At 48.2% G+C, this 19,227-nt stretch overlaps 1 protein-coding gene across 2 annotated transcripts in view; it reads left to right on the top strand.

The window, feature by feature from the left end:
• The window catches only part of ARHGEF9 (Cdc42 guanine nucleotide exchange factor 9), a 360,924-nt gene that overhangs the window by 48,340 nt on the left and 293,357 nt on the right, over positions 1-19,227 (top strand). For both annotated transcript variants that reach the window (XM_090059156.1, XM_090059155.1), the window contains one exon: positions 8,043-10,070. In XM_090059156.1, coding sequence (XP_089915282.1) covers positions 8,100-10,070 — 1,971 coding nt within the window. In that variant the 5' untranslated portion in view covers positions 8,043-8,099. The remainder of the gene's footprint in view (positions 1-8,042; positions 10,071-19,227) is intronic.

Raw genomic sequence — 19,227 nt, 5'->3', positions numbered from 1 at the left:
GTGGTTTGTACCCTGCTTTTCTGAGAGCTCATTAGCTGCCACTCATGATCTGGCTTTGCTGCTACTTGTTTTCCCATGGTGGACAAATGAGAATTGGTTCCTTGTTTTCTTTATAAGCATCTCTCAAGTGTTTGTGCCTAATCATGTTCCCTTTCACTCTTGTTTTCCTCAAATGGTATCCAGTAAAACAAAAACTAGACGAAAAAGTAGCTCTTTTGAATTTGCCTTTGATCATACTATACGCAGTTGTCTTGTAACTTTAAATTTTAAAAACTCTCCCTTTCCAGCTAAAAATCCATTTTGTTACATTCTTCTTTCCCTAATGATTACAGTCACTGACAATAATTTGTGCTAAATGATTTGAGCAGCCCTGGGAGTTGGAGTGTTTGGCTAGTTCTGGAGCTTCTAACAGATGAACAGGCCCATTTGGCAAGGTGTATTTAAAAAAACCCCCACACAAAACAAAGTGTGATTTCTTTATTTTATTTTCCCCCATTTAGTAGGGCTGTGGGAAGCTTCAGGTGGTGATTTGATTAGGAGGAGATTTGGCCCAATTCGGTGGCTGAATCTCCGAATCCAAATCGAATCAGGGGACCAATTAAAAGGTCCGAATCGGTTCGGAGCTCTCTGAATCTTCAGAAAAGATTTGGAGAGCTTTGGTGATTTGGGTAGTCCCTGGTGGCTGCAGCAGGGACCTGCAGTTGGACTCGGAGCTGGTAAGTAGGGGGCGGGGGAGGAGGGGCTGAAGGAAGGGGGAGGGAACCATGGAGGGACCCCTGCCAGGCCCCATCCCCCACCCACTCCCCCAGCCCCCCACGGCTGCCCTGCCTGCCCCAGCTCCTGGTGCTGTAAAACCCCCCAGCTGAGCAGGTGCTGCTGGGCAGGGGGAGATTACCGCTGCCCACAACTGCCCCATGCTATGTGGGGGGCTCTGCGCAATTCCTGCCCCCACTGCGGCTGCCCTGTCTGCCCCAGCTCTGGCCCATTAAGAAGAAAAACACTGAACACCCTCCCCCTGCCCAGACTCACCAGCTTCTGCAGGGGCCTCGGGGCTTTGGGGGGCTTGTGGAAGAGCTCCCAGTGTGTTGCAGGGAAGTGGGGGGCAGCATCCAGTGAGTGGAATTTTTTATTTATTTATTTTTCCTTAAAGGGCCCGAGCTGGGGCAGGTGAGGCAGCCCTGGTGGGTCTGGGAGAGCAGGGAGGGTTGGGGGAATTTTGGCAGAGCCCCCCATGCAGTGTGGGGCAGTGGGGATCACCCCCCACCTGGCAGCATCCTCTGAGTTGGGGCTTTTTGTTTTCCAAGTGCCGGGAGCAGGGATGGGCAGGGCAGCCATTGCCGGGTTGAGGATGGCTCTGGGTGATTTGGAGATTCAGCAACAGCCAAATCTTCAAATCAGATTTGGCCAGATCAATTCGGGACAGTAATTCGAATCACTGAACCAAATTTCTGTCCCCCGAATTGGCCGAATCTGAAGCAAATACTAGCTGCTTCACACAGACCTACTATATAGCTCCAAGCCAAGTCAGCAGAAACTACCTGGGTCTTCAAACTAGAGCTGTAAGTAGGTTTTAATTGGCATATAAAACACCAATGTTAAGCAGAGACAAATCATAAAGGGTGAAATCAATTCCCAAGCAAATGCTTAAGTTGCCAAAGAGCAGTGGACAGGTCTGCAGAGTCCAAAAAATCTTCGGGCTGGCAAAACCAGGACCGTACTGTGTTACAGCCAGATCCTGTGACGGGCAATCACTTTGCCTGGAAGTTTCTACATTTTTTATATGCTGGGGTTCATTCATTAGTCTTGTCTATGACAGCATTTGTTTTTATATGAAGTTCATCTCTGGCCATTTCCATTATTGTTTCCAGAGCCAAAAATGTTTTCACTGGCCCAAGTGACTTGGTGGAAACTAAAGAAGAGGACAGAAGTGAAATTCATGTAAAAAGAAATACTGTCTTGAGGATCTGCGGGCTCATAGGTCACATACCAGCTCTTATAAACATCTGAGTTCCTGGTGCTTCTACAAATGTGAGAGGTTCCCTGGTCTGTTTGTGAACAATCACCCAACTGATGCAGATTTTGATTTTATGTACAGCAGAGGAAAGACTACATGCTACCTTCTGTCCATGCATTATTTAGGATGAGAGATCAGGTTGGACCTTAGGCCACCATTGATGTAAAAATCACGGTTTGTTTCTTTGGAGGCTCATGAATATTAATGAACCTTTAGGCACACATTGTTGGTAATACAAAAGGTATATATTTGCAAATAGGGTCAGAGAGAGAAGACAAAAGACCAAACTCTCTGCCCGCGGGGAACACTTCTTAGCAGGCTTTTATCCCCCTCTCCTGAGCACGTGTACAGAAGCAGGAACTCTTACAACTCATTTCTGGTTCATACAAACATATATGAAATGGCGTCACGTCATACTTCGCATGTGTATTATAATTAACTACTTAAGTATGCGGGGCGGATAGGCTTATATGTATTAGCTAATTGCGCTTGCTCAGAAAGTACTTTAGGTTACAAGAAGTTCAAACCCAAGGACAAGATGGCAATTATTCTTATCTACCCTGAGAAATGTAGGGGGCATGAAAGGAAGTGTGATTTAGTGTAACAAAGAGATAGTAAATTTGCAGAACAAAGAGAGAGAGTGATACCTTAATACAAAGAGCCCTTAGTAGCTTTTTTTTTCAATCTCCAACCCCCCTTCTTTCATGGAGGGAGACAGGGAGAGCTGGCAGCTGTGTTGTTCTAACAACACTATTGATAATGCATTTTTAATAATATTTCTAACACCATAATCATGATTATTAAAAATAATGTAATGACCAATTGCACAGTCCAGGGGTGGGATGTTGTCTAGAGAGATACAAAATTACAAGCAATGAGCCCCACAGAAAGGGAACACAGAAAGCACTGCTGTGCTATTCCTTGCTTTTCCACCCTTGTAGCAGGAGTGGGGGGTGGGAAGGGGCCACATGTCCATTTACTGTTAAGTCTGTATCTTTTCCAGTGCTCCCTTTCTTTGCCCATGTTCACTTGAGAGAGAGGGAATGTGGGGCTTTTGTCTGCTCAGTGCTGCTTAGCCTTACTGATGTGTACCTGTAGGCTTTTCAGGCTGTTTCACTGATATGCACAGCTATTACCCCATGTAAGGAATTTCAGGATCATTGCTTTAGCAAGGAGTCCTGGTTTGTTTGGTGTGGCTAAACTGGGATGACCAGCCAAAGGGGTGCAGCTGTGAAAGGAGAGTTGGGATGTAGCCTCGCTCTGGGCCTATCTACATATGCATTTATGTTGCATTAAATTTACTTTTAGCAGGAATAGTCTGACATTTACACCTGCAGAGAGATGACTTGGGACTAGATTTAGTCCCATCAGAGCAGCCTGCCATGTGCCCCTGTGGCCCCTGGGGGGAGCTCTAGCCTCTGTTTACATGCTGAGGCCAGAGGCTGCTGCCAGCAGTTGGCAGCCATCTTAAAATCACACCCCTGCCCTCTGATCCCAGCCACCCCCCCTTCCCGGGAGCTGTGTGCCAAGCATAGGAGCAGCATGCTGCAGCTCCCTCCCTGCACCACAGCTGCTCCAGCTCCAGCTCCTGCCCCTGCCAGCAGTGGTTATTGTCCCACTGCTCCAGCTTGGCCCTGTCAGCAATGACCAGAGCCCTGCGCTGCTGCTGGTCATGGTGCTGGCCATGCTGGCTCCACCAGGCCCCCCTGCCCAGGCCCCAGGGCAGCCACGCGCCCACCAGCCGGGCCTAAGGCACTGACTGCAGGAAGCTCTGGCAGACCCCTTCCTCCTGCACTCCCCAGGCCAGCCTGCCTGCCCTGCCATCCACACCCCACAACTCCTTGCCCACCTCCAGCACCACTCCAGGGCACAGATTTAGGAGAAACCATGCAAACTTTATTAATAAAACAAACCCCCCCATCCCTCCTCCCTCCCCCCTCAACGAACAAAGCCCCCTTTCCCCTCCCCCCACATGCAGTGCTTCTCCATCATGCTCCCCACCAACCAAAAATAAAAACCCCATTCCCCAAATTTGAAAGACACATCAGGTGTCTGACCCCACCCCTTAGTCCACCTGTAAAGGGTGAAAAGTGGGGCCACTCAGGGTGGAGAGCCTAGCAGCAGGCAGCCACCACCTGAGCTGCAGACAGTTCCCCTGTGGGTCTGGGGGCTGCGGTGAAGCCAAGGGATGTCTATGGCCAGCAGGTGCTGCAGGACCTTCTCCAGGGTGCTGCCAAGGGCCTGCTGTGGGGTGGTGGGTGGTACCCAGGGGCCAGGGTGAGGGGCATGGCACGGCTTCCCCTGGGTGGTGAGCTGCTGCTCCACCAGCTCTACATGCTGCCACTCCAGGGCCATGAGCTCGGCTCAGTGGGTATGGCATACCTGTAGCTGCACCTCCTCCTGGGTGAGGTCCACCACCCAGACCTCCACTGTGACCACCAGCTGCTGGAGTGGGTGGGTCTGATCCTGGCTATGGCTCCAGCGGCAGGTGGCAGCGGTCCTGCAGGCGCCTGTGGCTACTTCCCCACATGCACATGTTGGCACTGCAGAGGCAAGAGACAGAAGGCTTTTGTGAGCATTTGCAACATTTGAGAGCTAAGTTGATATGCTGCAGGGGCCCTGAAGGGTCTGGTCTCATATTGGAGGTGAGCCATGTGTGGGTGCCCAGGGACCATGGTAAGCTGATCAGGCAGGCCTGGGCCCAGGTTGGTGCTGCCTGAGTCCCTGCCCCGACTTGCTCCCTGCAGGCTGGCTGCAAACCACCTGCCTCCCCTACCCCCTTCTCAGGGCAGCCCAGGACAGGCTGCTGGCCCTCCACCACACTGCCACTGTGCCCCGAGTGTGCCCCTGCTGCGTGTGCTGCAGGAGGTGCACAATGGGCTGTTTGTGCAGGCAGAGGGCTGCCTGAGCCACTACTCCTGCTTCTGCTGATCCTTCTGATGCCTCAAGCACACCTGCACTCCTGGATTGGGACCCTGAGCTACAACAATGTCAGGGGCAAGCCCAGCCTGCTCTGTGACTGCTGTTGCCACCTGGAGGGGTATCTGTTGCAGTGCTACACATTCCTACCCCTGGCTGCCAAGGAGGAGTTTGCAGCCAGGATTGATGCCTGCCTTGGCATGAGAGAGGCCCGTGCCCACTCAGCTGTGGGGATTCAGGCTGCTTAATAAAGTTCTGACTTGTGTCTCACCTCTCTGCATGCTGTGAGGAGGAATATGGGGCCAGGGTACTGTGGGTAGGCTGGGCAAGGAGGAGGGGCTGGGGCCAGGTGAAGGGCCAGTGGTGGGGTTGGGGACTGGGGCGGGGAGGGCCTTTCCTGTCCCACAGTGTGGGATTTACCGTGGGTCTGGGGTCAGCAAGACTGGCAGGTCAGCCCAGGGCTCCCTGGACCAGGGAGGATCTGGCTATGCCTGGTGTCTGTGGCCTCTGGTGGCTGGGGGCCAGTGCCCAGCTACGGGTCCCCCTGGGGAGGAGCTGGTGCTGCTGGCAGCCAGCAGTGGTATGGCTCGCCACTTCTTTTGGGTGGCTGTAGGGAAGGGCTGAGGCAGCTACTGGCCAGGGCTCCCCAGGCTGCTAGTGGGTGCAGAAGCCAGGAAGGAGTTCAGGGCAGGGCACTGAAGGACCATGGCCCCCTCCGCTGCTGACATGTCACTGGAGGTGCTAGGGTGAGGTGCAGGCACAGGCTCCCAGGGCACCAGAATGCAGGTCAGCTGCTGCATGAAGGGCATGGTCCTGGGGTCCCCACCAGACCGATGGTTGTGGCCAGTCACAGCCATCCACAGGTCCTTGGCTTTCACATGGCACTGCTGCACTGACCGGGAGTGGACACGTTCATGCATCTCAGCCACCAGGGCCTCATAAATGTGGGTGTTTGAGTGCCCACTCTGAATGAACTGCCTCAGGACATCCTCCTTGCCCCACAGTGCACCTCCTTCCAGGTCCAGTCCACACCCCTGTGGCTTCAGACAGATAGGCACACACAGACAGTGCTGGGGCTGGACATGGGAGAGGAGGAGGACATCCAGCTCTATGCCAGCTGACTGGGCTCCTGCACAGTTGGCCCTGTGATGCTGGCCCTGGAAGGCTGGGAGGAGCACCCTGACAGGGGCGTGGCTAGGGAATTGTGGCCAAGTTGCTTCACCACAGGCTTGCAAAGAGAGAGCGGTGGAGGGTGAGCAGCAGTGGGGAGCACATGCTGGTCCGGGTGGTACAGCCAGCAGCACGGGGCTGGGTGAGGGGTGTGGCAAACTGCAGTCCTTTGCAGCACTCGCCTGTGGCCCAGCAGCAGCTCTGGAGAGGGACAGATCCAGCAAATGCAGCTTGCAGGATGTCCAGGGGGGCACATGGGGTCTGCTGGGGTGCAGCCACAAGCAGCTCCTGCTGGCAGCTAGAATGTGTGCCCCAAGGCATAAAATGGCTGCAAGCTTTTATACCCTGCAGCTAGGGACTGCCAGAGAGCAGCTCAGCCCAGCCCAGCAGCAAAAGAGGGGGCCAGGCAGGAGCCCTGGGATGGGCTCTGGCTGGCCCCTTAGTTGCTGGGCAGACCAGCCAGGAAGCTCCCACATTACTGTGCAGTAAGGCATCTACATGTGCATTACTGCACAGTAACTAATTGGGCATAAATTTGATACCTACATCATGCAGGTATTGAAATTAAGCCCAAGTTGGCATAAATTGCCATAGTTGCTGTGTAGTGAGGGCATGCACATATAGCTACACATCTGTACTGCACAGTAATTTATGTTACTGCACCGTAAATGTGCACATGTTAATGCACCCTCTATGTATGAAAAAGATTCTACCATATGCCCAGAAGGTGACCTGAGCTGCTGACACTGATTTCTTTCTGTGCTGTGTTCCCACCATGGATATTGGTGTTTTGATCTCATTTCAAATAAACCTATGTACATTGGGATGCATTACAGTGGTGGCTATGGAGTCTGCATTTGGCACGCTCTTTTGGATGCTAAGTCCCTGATGCTGCTCATACACTATGGTATTAAGATCTAAAGATGAATTAGGCATGCCATCAGTTATCGGTATTTTACCAGGTAAGGGAACAATGCAGAGTTTCTTGGATCACTGTCCAGGAGAGATTTTGATTTCTTCATGGGCAATACCCTGTTGCTTCCTGACAAATAAAGTCAGGAAGGATATAATTCAATGGCTCCCCCATGTCAGGGGGTTTTTTAAGTCTTCCTCAGAGGCATTGGGTATTGACTGCAGCCAAACTGGTGATCTGGGCTGAGGTGTGCCAGTGCTCGTGTTGGATCTTAAAGCTGGAGGTACCTGCCTATAGAGGGTCTTGCCCCTCCTCTTAGGGTCAGACCTATCTGTATAGTCGGGGTCTGGAAGGAATTTTACCCCATGATCAGGTTGGTCTGGATTGTGGCGGGGTTTGCCATCTTTAGTGGGGGTCACGGCTCTCTACTTGTGATTTCTTAAGCATATATCAGTGACCTTTACAGAAGCAAGACATTGGCTGTCGTGGTCTGCTGACATTACCTGTGGCAGGTTAGGGTGTCATGCCTTGTGTTTGTGCCATGGTTGACTGTGTAGTTTTACTAAGAGGTTAAATTATGGATTTATATAGGACGATTTAGATAGGGATGATCCTGCCTCAGGGAGGGGGTTGGACTGGGTGACCTACGGCGATCTCTTCCAGCCCTGCTTCTCAGTGATGATTCTATAAGAGATGTGCCCTTAAGGAGAATTTTTCTGAAATTCCCCCACATATGCATTCGTGCATGTTTGGTGCCACCAGATAAGGAGTGATGCATATTAAGCTAAATACTTTTTTGTGATGGCTTCTATTAATGTTTGGAAGCCCATTTTCAGTCAATGCAATCTATATTTAAGCTTCTTTAAATTTTGTACATGTTTGTGGCAAAAACAACCTTGTTGAAATCAGTGAGAAAATCTCTGTTGATGTCAGTAGAACTAGGATTTGCCACAGATGCTTTTAGAAATGTATTTTTAAAAATACATTAGTGTTGCTAATTGTTTTCTTTTATTCTCTTTCCCTAAGCCCCATGAAGAAAATCATCTGAAGACAATGGTGCTGTGACAGTTTCTAATTGGAACTATGGAAATTGTAGAGGGCTGCCGACATTCTCACCCTCAGCTGGTGTCCAATGGATACATGAAAAAGGTTTTTCAAGCAAATCCAGAGAGGAGCACCGAAGTATTAAAGATTTGTGATATTGAGCCATGCAACTTTAGTGGCAACTACCAAAATGAAAAGGAAGAGGCAGCCAGGTATAAAAAGAAAACCAAGGGTAGCCGGCTATGGAATTTTGTTAGCCGAAAAAAAGGTTCCTCCATGAATAACAAAAGGCCCCAGTCCATGATCTTGTTAGGAGATACCTCAGAGACCTTAGAGGAAAAACACAAGCTGTCTTTTATGGAGAGGGTTAGATCCTTTAAAAAACTGAGATCTTCCAGCATGCCTAAGAATGTGGATTTGAGAGCATCCAAAGCAAAAGTTGCCTGCATTCCTGAAGAGGACCAACTAGACAATGGGCAAAGAGCAATCTACAGGATTAAGAAACTGTCTGACAGTCAGAGGCCTTTCCGTCATTCATATGCAGGGTACATTGAAGATTTGGATTCCTCTTTTGAAGACGTAGAGTTAAACATCAGCATTCCAGAAATTAATGCCAATGAAAATAAATGGCTCAGGGATATCAATGTCAGAATACACGGTGCAGATAGTGACAATAACTGCCATAAGATGAGAGCTAGAAGAAACGAGTCTCTGAATTTTGAAAACTTTAAGAGTCCTGTGATTACAGAAGGGGACAATCAAAAGAGGTGTCTTATGCTCTCACAGGAGAGCAGAAAAGGAAAAAGCTCTGATGTCTGGAACTATCTGAAAGGAATTTCATTAACCAGCAGAGATAATTCAAAGCTACTAGATCAAAGGGTTGAAACCAATTTCCAGAACTTAGAAAATATAACTGATAATTCTACTTCTCATTTTGACTTTGATATGAGATGTGAGCAGAATCTTAGCCAGCCTAAAAAATCAAATAACGCAATGAAAGCGGGTCATTTTGGTGGCGTCCTAAAGTTCTTTAACAGCATGGCTGATGCTGCTAGAAAGTGGCGAGCCTCTTCAAAGCCGTTTTCCCAGGAGGAGAAAAGATCTCAGTCAAATTTCAGAAGCCAGAGGCAGGACGCCTCCTCCCACAAAGAGTCTTTGGTTTTTGAGAATGAAAATGCCAGGGAATTCTCTTCAACCGGAATACCTTTATGGTCTGTGGATGCTGAGGTCTGGGATCATCATAATTCTGAAAGTTCAACGCAGAAACAACTACCCCAGTTGGATGTACATGCAGGAGTATCCCAAGAAGTTAGCTGCTCTGCTCCAGACAGTCAGAATGATACTTTTACTGAAATATCCCTCTCTCACCTTGAGCCAGTTTCACCTACCTCCCCCTTGCCTGAACTTATGGATGACTGTTGTACCTCACTCAACATGCAAGGCCTAACTATGCCTCTGGCTAAATTAGATGCTAAGGACCTTGGCAGCTCTCCAGCAGATGTTCAAGATCCTTGCCATAAAAACTTAGGCACCCAGGATTTGGGAAATACTGAGGTATGCCTGAAAGACTTGTCTGAAACTGTCCTGGGTGCCCAGGAATTAAGTAGTGCTTCAGAGGATGCCTGGGAGCCAAGCAATCATGAGGATTCTCCAGTGCCAAGTGATAATGAACTTGCCTTGGGGCTGATCAGTGATGAGGATGTCTATGAGCCAAGTAGTGTTCCAGATGATGTGCAGGATCTTTCCAAGAGTAATCTGGATGCTCAAGACCTGGGCAGTGCTATGTGGGATCTCTCGACACCTACTCTTTTAAAATATGGAAAAGGCAATGAGCAAGTGGTAGAACCAGAGGACACCCCTACCAGAGAGCGTGAAACAGTTTCAGCTGGAGAACGAAATTCCACTGAGGGACCAGACAGAGCGGACCACTTTGAGTGCGATGAAACGTGCCATCAGCTCAAACTGAACCTTTGTACAATTGTCTCCTTTGGTGAACTCAATAATGGAAAGGTATGACCAATTTCTACCATAATGCTGCAGCAATAAGAAGTTATACAATTATAATTACACAGTCCTTCCTTTGGCCTAGAAGGTTTGCAGATAAAATTGGTTTTGATGTAGCTCATTTGGGCTTTCAGGTGAATTAGACCATTGCATCATTCACAGATAATGGCAATAGTTTGTATCTTTTAAAGCCACCCAGAAGGCTTTAAAGGAAGCAGTTGGCTTATGTTATATCTGAGCTATGAATACAAATCCTGAGAGCTGTTAACTTAAAAACCATTTGGCCACATCACTAACATCCATGTGCCCAAGGAAAGAGCAACTGCAGCAAAAACAGCTCCAGTGCAGAGAGAAGCAAGAATTCTTGTGGGTGTGTAGCACATCAGAGTCCTGAGGCGGCTGTGATGCCCCCTGGTGGCTCCACAAATGTGCCTCCCTCTGCATCTAGGGTGCCTTCCTTTCTGTCATGCCTGCCATGCCTTGATATAATAATAAGATTAAAAGGGAGGCTGCCCACAGGCTTTAGCGTGGGCCCCAGTCCAGCTGTATCCCCACTGCCGTTCCCTGGCACACTACTGGCTGCAGCTACACTACTCCTGGGCCCCTTGCTGGGCCTTACTACTTCCAGGCCCCTTGCTGGGCCTCTCTTAACTGTGCCACTGCAGGGCACCTATAGCCTTAAGGGCTAATTACATGGCTCCATTCCTTCCCTACAACATGCCCCAAGCCTCGCAGGTGTTGCTAGATCATCACTGTCTCCTACTGAGGCTTCAGTGCCCTCAGCTGCCATCCCTTTCCTCTAGCTAGGCCTTCTAGCCTGGGCCAACTGAATTGGACCTGGGTTTGAGGCACTGGCTCTGGTCTAGCCCTCTCATGTGCTGGGCCCCTTACCCTCGTCTGGCTCTGTGGCCCCATGCACTTGCCCAGGCCTTGAGCTTGCCCCTGGCAGGGCTCAAGGTGAATGCATTCCCCTTGGGCACTAGGGGTGGACCGCTGTATACCATCCCTTACAGCAGGGGTGGGCAAAATCTGGCCCATTGGCTAGATCCAGCTGGCAGTGGACTCCATTTCCTAGCAGCCCCTGGCCATGTGGCTAGGGCTGGTTTCCATGGAGACCCCAGCAGCAGCCATGCTGTGATAATGTGAAGCTAGGGTTTTCAGAGACCGGCCCCAGCAGTAATGGCGCCAGTATCTTCCTGATGGGGGGATTAAGGAGAGGCTATGCTGCAAGCGGGAGTGGGGAGGGCTCAGCTGCTGCCTCCTGTACAGGGTGGGCAGCAGTGAGACCTCTGGGAGGGGTGGCTACAGGGGGTTATGGGGAATTTTTGGGGTGGCTATAGCTCCCCCCAAACCTCCTAGTGCTGCCTCTGCTGGTAGGGTGTGCGGCAGGGCAGGGAGCTGCTCCAGAGCCCAGCTGGGAACTTGCGGCAGTGACAGTGTGATCCAGAGCTAGGGCAGAGCCTTGAGCTGCAAGAAGCTGGGGTAGAGCCATGATCAGCTACCTGCATGTCCCTGCCTGGGGTGTGAAGGCTGCAGATCATGGCTCTGCCCTGGCTCTGAACCATGCTGTCACTGCCACGAGATCCCAGCCCAGCTGCAGAGCAGCTCTGCACCCTGCTGCATGCCCTGCCAGTGGTGCTGGGGCTGGTCTCCATGGAAACCCCAGCCTCACACTATCACAGTGCAGCTGCTGCTGGGGTCTCCATGAAAACTGGTCCCAGCCACACAGGCAGAGGCTGCTGGGAAATGGAGTCTGGCCAAATGCACTATTTTGCCCACCCCTTCCTTAGTCATAACCCAAACTGCCAGTGCTAAGCTGCAGCTCAGACAATAAGCTCCCAGACTGTAATATAAACAGTCCCCTCTGGGCCCACCAACATTAACACAGAAGGAGAAGCAGTCCTCTGCCCCTTTAATTGGGAAACCTTCCCTCATCTCTCATGCTGGCATAGCTCCTGGCTCTGGGCTCCTTGTGAGCTCCCTGAGCCTCACTGGGTATCTGCAAGCAGCAGAACAGTCAGTCTAGCGTCCCCTGGTAGCTGTCTTGGGGAAGAGTGCCTACCCCTGTGGTTTGCGCGGCTAGACTAACTTGATAGCTCAGGCACTGGGCTCATATGCTTGATTCCAGGGCCCTGCCCCTTTCGGTCAGGAGGCTACCCTGAGCAGCCTGCAGGTGCCTGCTAATTGGCTTCATTGCCTGATTGCTATGACACCCTACAGCTGCTGCACCCTGCCTGGCCTGCAGCACTCCCTCTCTGGGCTGCTTCTTTCTTAAAGGAACAGAGAGCTCGTGGCCCCAGGGTCTCTGTTACAGGGTGATGTCTTTTATTGGGCCAACTGCACCGCTGGGATAGACACATGTGAGCTTTTATAGTACCCGTCCTCAGGTCTCCGGGAGAGAAACAGAGCAAAGTAGCAGATGGAACGAAGCTTGTGGACCATCATGGTAACAACATCACGTCAACATTACTCCAACATAGAGAAAAGCTTGTATTATTTTCAATAAAGTATTGTTTACTTCTTTTCATTCAAAATGAAGTTTGCTTAAGCTATTAAGTGGATGTCAGTGGATAAATTGTATTCGGGACCTTACTTTTCACCTTAACTCTTGGCATTTCCTGGAGACCTAAGAGAGCTTCTGCTCTGCACAGAGCAAAAGGGTGGACTCTGTCTCTAAGAGATTATAGTCTGAGAGGTGTCTACCTCCATCTGAAAGCTAGTGTGTGTTGGGTGCATGAATCATTTAGCCCCCTTTTGAAAGTCTTGGCTCTAACCTGACTCTTGATAGGGCATGTTTAAAAATGTTTTCTAACTCATTTTGAAAAAACCAAAAAAACCAACCCAAGATATTTAGAAACAACTGAGTTCCTATGTATCTTCCTATTTATTATAGAGATGAGCAAGAGCAGTAGTGTGAGCTTGCCCTTCATTGTTACATGATGATGTCCCTCAACCTTTCCTTGAGCAGTCAGCTTTTAAGTTGAGAAGGATGACCAATGTATGTGATCCATTCAGTCACGAGCTCCTTTGTTGAGTTTTCCATAAAGCATTGCAGTCTAGGAACTGGGCTGAGTCAACCACTTCACAAGGCCAATACTAGTCTACCTGAGCCAGGAAGGATGACATTTTTTGACATGCCAGGTTGGGAACTCTGGCCAATTCAACTTTCTCTTCTGCAGGGTTTGTAGAGACCATAGATTGTGGAGGTGGTGTGTTTAGACTGTGGAAAAGGGAGTTGTGATACTCTCAGCCAGGAAGGGAAGTGTTAGTAATGGATGGCAGATTTGAAATAATAAGGCAGAAACCTCTGGCTTTGTGAGCCCAGGCTGAAATGGGTATGGCCTTTATATTTGGTCCTGTATTAATTCTTTAATGCTGTCAGTGTGTACATTGCTATACAATACATGGAATTAAGGCTGGCTTGATGTCTTATTACAGACACTTAAAAAGGGATGCATTGGGTAATCCAACAATAGAGAGCAATCCATTAATTGTTGAATAACTCACTTCTTATGGCCCGTGAGTGAAATGAGGGCAGTGGCTTGGTAAATAATGTTCTGATGGGGAAATATGCTGGAGTAGAGCAAGGAAGTTAACATTATCTACCAGGTGACCAGAATATTTTTTTTCTGGGAAAAGCAAAGATGAAAAATTGGCATTACATTTCTTGTGTGGCTTCATCTCTTAAAATGCAGAGCTAGCTGTTTGCCATGGCTGAATGTCTAAACACAGGGCTCTTATAGTGAAATCTAAATGATTTCCCAGGTCAGCTGCCTGAACAGGATACATGGCAAGTCCTCTGATCGAGGCTAACCTCCTGTAGCTTACAAATATTACCAACAAACTTAATCAAACATGGCACCAGAGATAATTGGACAGGAAGCTCCCTCTGGAATTCCTGTAGCATCTGCTGCTCTGCTGATAATAGTAACAACCTATTGACTCTTGTGTCTTCCGGACTCAGGCTTCTCTGGGCCTCACATTTTGTTGAAAGAATATCAGGGGTGAAAGGGAAAATATTTGGCTTATGTTACTTTGCAATCAGGTTTTCAAACCTAGATAGGCAGCTGCTGAGGGCTGGAAGTAATTATAGTTATCCAGTGTGCTAGCAGGAGCAGAACAGAGGCCAGAGCAATTAACAATCGGGCCAAAGGAGGAAGAGGCTGGAAGGCAGCGGCAGTGTGTGCTGGACCTGAAGGGTGTACACAGCCTGTCTGACATTCCTATGCAAAATACTTTTTTGCATCTGGGGGTTCTCCTGCCGGGGAGTGGCAATTGGAAATGTCCTTTTCCAAAATAAGTGCACAACGGAAATGGTTAAACTGAAACATCACATTAGCAGAGGACTCTGTTCTGTCAGCACCCACTCTTCACTCTTCTTGGTACATAAAATTGTGTTCACTACCACTTCAGTGGTGTCTGTTCCTTTAAAGAAGGGGCTAGATGCAAGATGAAACTCTTGGGCAGCATGTTGGGGGGAGCAGGGAGGGAAGGGTTGGTAGGATCCAACTTCAGTCCTGCTACTGTAAAGACAGGAAGTAAGAAATACTGTGGGAAGCCTGCCAATGACCTTCCAGACCTCTCTGAAGATGAACTACACAGAGCAAATATCCACAAAGCAACTTATTTAAACATCCAAACATGCACAAAGGCCCTGGACCTCCATAGCAGAGCTGGCCTCTCCCCTCTGCTCCCAGGCCAGAGGTCCAGCAGAGACGTGCAGGCCCAGAGCACCTGCCTGGCTTCTCCCAGATAAGCGGAGATTATTCCCCCCTCCCCTCTGCCTTACACAGAAGCCTCAGCGTTAGCTAGCATACCACCTGCTGGCTACAGTCCATGCTGTGGGAGAGGACAGGCAGACAGGCTTTTTGGAGTTCATCAATAGGTAGATTAATGTTCTTCCTTGGAAGAGCTGTTTAAGAAGAGCTCCATTCATTAATGGAGAGAGGCTTTGTTTTCTTAACGAGTTGATAAACACTGAGTTAGGGGTGATAAACATTCCCTGCTAGGCTGTTGGGGGGGTGCAGAGCATTCTGCCTGTGACTGGCTATGCCCCCCTCAGCTCAGCCCTGTAGAAGGGAAGGGAGGGCTGCTCTAGCACCCCCTAGCTTGTAGCCTGAGCCACTGCAGGTATGTGTCTGCATTTCTGGGATGTCTGTCTGGTTACAAAACTGATTTAGTTTAGCCATGTTAGACTAATCTGCAAACAGTGAATCAATTCAGGCTCAGACTTTTTGAACGTAACCAAGATTAATGTAAGCCAAGTCTGTACTTGTTGCAAAAAAAGCCAACAGCATCCTGGTTGTATTTACAGGGGTGTCGCTTGCAAATAAAGAGAAGTTATTTGTCCATCCTGTTCAGCACTGGTGAGGCCTCACCTGCCATGCTGTGTGGGTTCCACACTTCAGGAAGCATGTGGACAAGTTGGGAAGAATCCATTATAGAGTGACAAAATGATTAAAGCCTGGGAAGTAAGACTTATAAGGAAAAACTAGGGTTAGTTAGTCTGGAGAAGAGAGACTGCAGTGGGGAGGGTGTGGAGATTTGATAACAGCCAACTACAATGGGGATGGAGATAAAATATTCTCTATGGCCATAGGGAACAGGACTAGGAGCAATGGTCTTAAAATGAGCAGGGGGAATTTGTTTGGAGATTAGGAAGACCTTTCCAGCCATGAGGGTGGTCAAGCATTGGAACAGGCTACCTAGAGAAACTGTGGAATCCTTGGATGTTTTCAAGGGCAGGTTAGATAGACACTTAGCTGGGATGCCTTTCGTCATGGGTGATCCTGCCTTGGGGTGAGGGCTGGAGTAGATGACCTCACAAGATCCCTTCCAACCTTACTTTCCTGTGATGCTATGATCTCATTTTGAGGACCTGCAAACTTATGAAAGCTGCCATCTTCAGCAAAGAAACTCACTTTACCCACCCCAAACTAGCTTTAATGGAAGAAGCAATGCCTTCTGGTGGCAGCCACACCCAGCAGTTTGGTTCTCCAGCAACTTAAGGTGGTGGCTGGGTGGGAAGAGGCAGTACCTCAGTGTCATGGCTGTAGAATAGTGTAGAGCAGACATAAGCTCAAAACCTGCAGAATTCCCCTCAGGATATCAAACCAATTTAGCTTCTGGGGGAAATAGGGTGAGTTTATAGCTCAGTAATATCGGTTCTTCTCTATTTACATGGGGAGCCACTGAAAAATTGATGTGTGCACTTATAAGGCCAACACCAGTCCAGGGGCGTTTGGATCTGACACTTTGGTTTAGGTTCATTTCTGCTCTACAGACCTAATCTAATCCTGGGTTCTGCTGGGAATTGAATACTTCAGCCCAACTCTCGTTTTGTAGCAAACGCCGCTCTTACACAAAGTGCGGCGGCTCTTCACTGTGATCCTTTTGTGCCCTCTGCTGGCTGTTGCTGTAATCAGTGCATTTTGCTTTTAGGGAACTACAAGACCATGCTTTTTTCCCAGCTACTGAGAGTTTGAATTCTCACTCCAAAGAGTTTGACTCCCTTTAGTGGAAAATTCTTGCTCCACACAGTAAATAAGGAGCTGTTGTCTCTTGCATATGTCCAGTGGGATGTGTCAGCCAGAACTGTGAAAGCCAGGTTCTCTCAGGGTGCAGACTGGTCTGTAAAGTCTTCAGCCCAGGACTAGGTGCCTGGTTAAGGTGACACTATGCGTGTCATAAAAAATCACACACTAACATATCTTCTGACTTTTCTGCCATTGGGTGCAAGAACCTAGCACTCTCTTAATCAGATTAGCGTCTGAATACTGCTTAAGGCTGTTGGTGGGAGTCATCTTGTCAGGCCCAAGATTGCTATGGAGTAGTTCCTCATTTTGTGTTGGATGCTGCTAAGGTCATCAGGGAAACAGCCTCTCCTTCAACTCAGTGCTGGTGAATGTTGGGTATGGGACAGACTTACCTTTCTGCCACAATAGATGTCACAGACAGCAGCCTGCATTGGCAGGTAGATTCAGCAGTAGTGCCCCCTGCCCATCTACCCGTGTGCTACATTCTGGGGGCATGGGCAATGCAAGCAAACATTACTTATCAGGTAATATTTTAATTCCTGAGTGGCGCATGTAACTCCTGTTCAAAAATGCCTTGTTGAAGTACCCGGAAAATTCACAGGCGCAGGAAGGTCTCTATCCCTGCAAATACCTGATCCATCTGATGCCTGGTCTGGTAGGTTCTGTACAGTAGCAGGTACATAGCCAGGTAGTTAAAGCACTGAACTTGGAGTGTGGAGTTCTGGGTTCTGCCACAATCTTGTAGCTTTGCTTATCTTTGCTTTTTAGTAGCTAGTGCAATTTGCTTTTCACAGCAGGCAGAGGCTGCTGCTTTCTCTTAAATCTGACAAGAAACCACTGGTAATGTACAGCAAGTTCTGATAGTGGTCCTCATTTTGCACTGTCTTGTTATCCTGCATGTAACGTTGCTCAGATTGCTACAGCGACTAGCAATAGCTTCTCACTCCCCTTTCTCATTCTGCCTGCAACATGCAGGCTGAATCACAGTAGCTAGAAACAAGGTACTTATCCAAGAGTCGGTCTTCAGTTAGCTCATGCTAAATGGCAGCAAACTGGCTCATTCTCTGTTTGAGTACCACTAATTATTCTTTGATTATACAAAAAAAAAACAACTTGAGACATTTCAAATCAAGATATGATATTCACTTCCTTTTGTTTCTGAACCCTGCTGGCGCCAGCCTTTATGTTATGCTTTATTCCATTTCAGTGGCAGGAAATTGATCTGGCCAAGGCCAAATCCTGACTTTTGATGTTGGCAGGTGACCTTTCTTATCTTACTTAAAAAAAGAATTAAAACTCCAAGCTGTTCTGATTTTCAGATAGTCGGCATGTTTAATAACCACAAGGCACTAACAAAATCTTAAATTAAAAACCATCTATTAAGTGTCTTCTCTGGGAATACTCTTATTATGTTGTCAGTTGGTGCCTAGGCTTTGTATGCAAAGGCTGGTTGAGTATTTGAAGGCTAATCCATGTAACTGTGTGTGCTTCTGTCTTGTCTTTGAGCTAGTTCCCTGCTCCAGAAAGCTGACAAAATTTCATCTCTTATATATTTGTAAAGTGTTCAACACAAGACAATGAGGTCCTGATCCCAAACATGACCTCCGGTCATTACAAGACCAAAAACAGTGATGAACTATAAAATGTCAATACTCTCTTCCTATTAATCTTTCTTATTATTGGGCTATACAAGTCCCCTTGCATTCACAGTATGTGTATGAGGCTGTAAAGGCTGGTAAATTTACTTTGAAATTAAACCTACCTGCCTCTCATTCTGCCCCCTCCCACTCCCCGCAATCAGGAAAGGAATAGTGGTCCGGTATGTGTGTAACCTTGAACTTTGAAGATGTGGATTTAACTGTGTGGCCTGTGCCTCAGTTCCCTATGTGTAAAACAGGGATCAGACTTTTCTATGACAGATGGGTGTTCCTGCCACAGAAGGGTGTCACAAAACCGCTGCAGCATCCCATTGTTATGCTATATAAGATGACAGATGACCATTTCTCATTTACTTCAAAAACTTTTAGTGGGAAGATCTCCTGTTCATTTCTGACTATTGTTCACTGAAATTCTGCCAATTTCCTGGCTCACAGATTATATCTGAGACCAGCAATTTATCAGAATGAAAATAAAAGCTTGATTTTTTTGAATTGTGAAATACTGAAAATGAACTCATTCTTCAACATGTCACTTCACACTTGGCTGTTTCAAGATATATTTCTTAACTAAGATAATCAAAGTTAGTCCCTAGCTGGGAGAGTAAGAGTTATAACTGTTCCTCCTATTCGTTTTAAAAGATTAATTCTTACTTTGTCTGGATCAGCATTGCCTTGACTGAGGCATAACCAGAATACTTTTCCATGTTAGGGGTACTTCAGTCAATGGCATAGACACTTTTTGTTTCAAGTTGTTCTTCACAGACAGTAGGCATATCCACGTCTACATGTGCATTAACACAGTTTAATTAATGTGCATTAAATCTAGTACCTCTAGGGCATTTTTACACATACTCTGAGGGTGGGGAGTCAGGTAGTGCTTCAATTAGAGTGGCTCCAAGAGCTGCTGTAAAGTGCCACCAGGCCTTGTGTATCAGCATCCCCACACTAAGTGGCATCAGGGGTGCTTGA

This window comes from Crocodylus siamensis, chromosome 8, assembly GCF_052110815.1.
Source record: "Crocodylus siamensis isolate JL-2025a chromosome 8, ASM5211081v1, whole genome shotgun sequence".
NCBI classification, from domain to species: Eukaryota; Metazoa; Chordata; order Crocodylia; family Crocodylidae; genus Crocodylus; species Crocodylus siamensis.
This window is presented reverse-complemented; position numbering and strand designations above follow the sequence as displayed.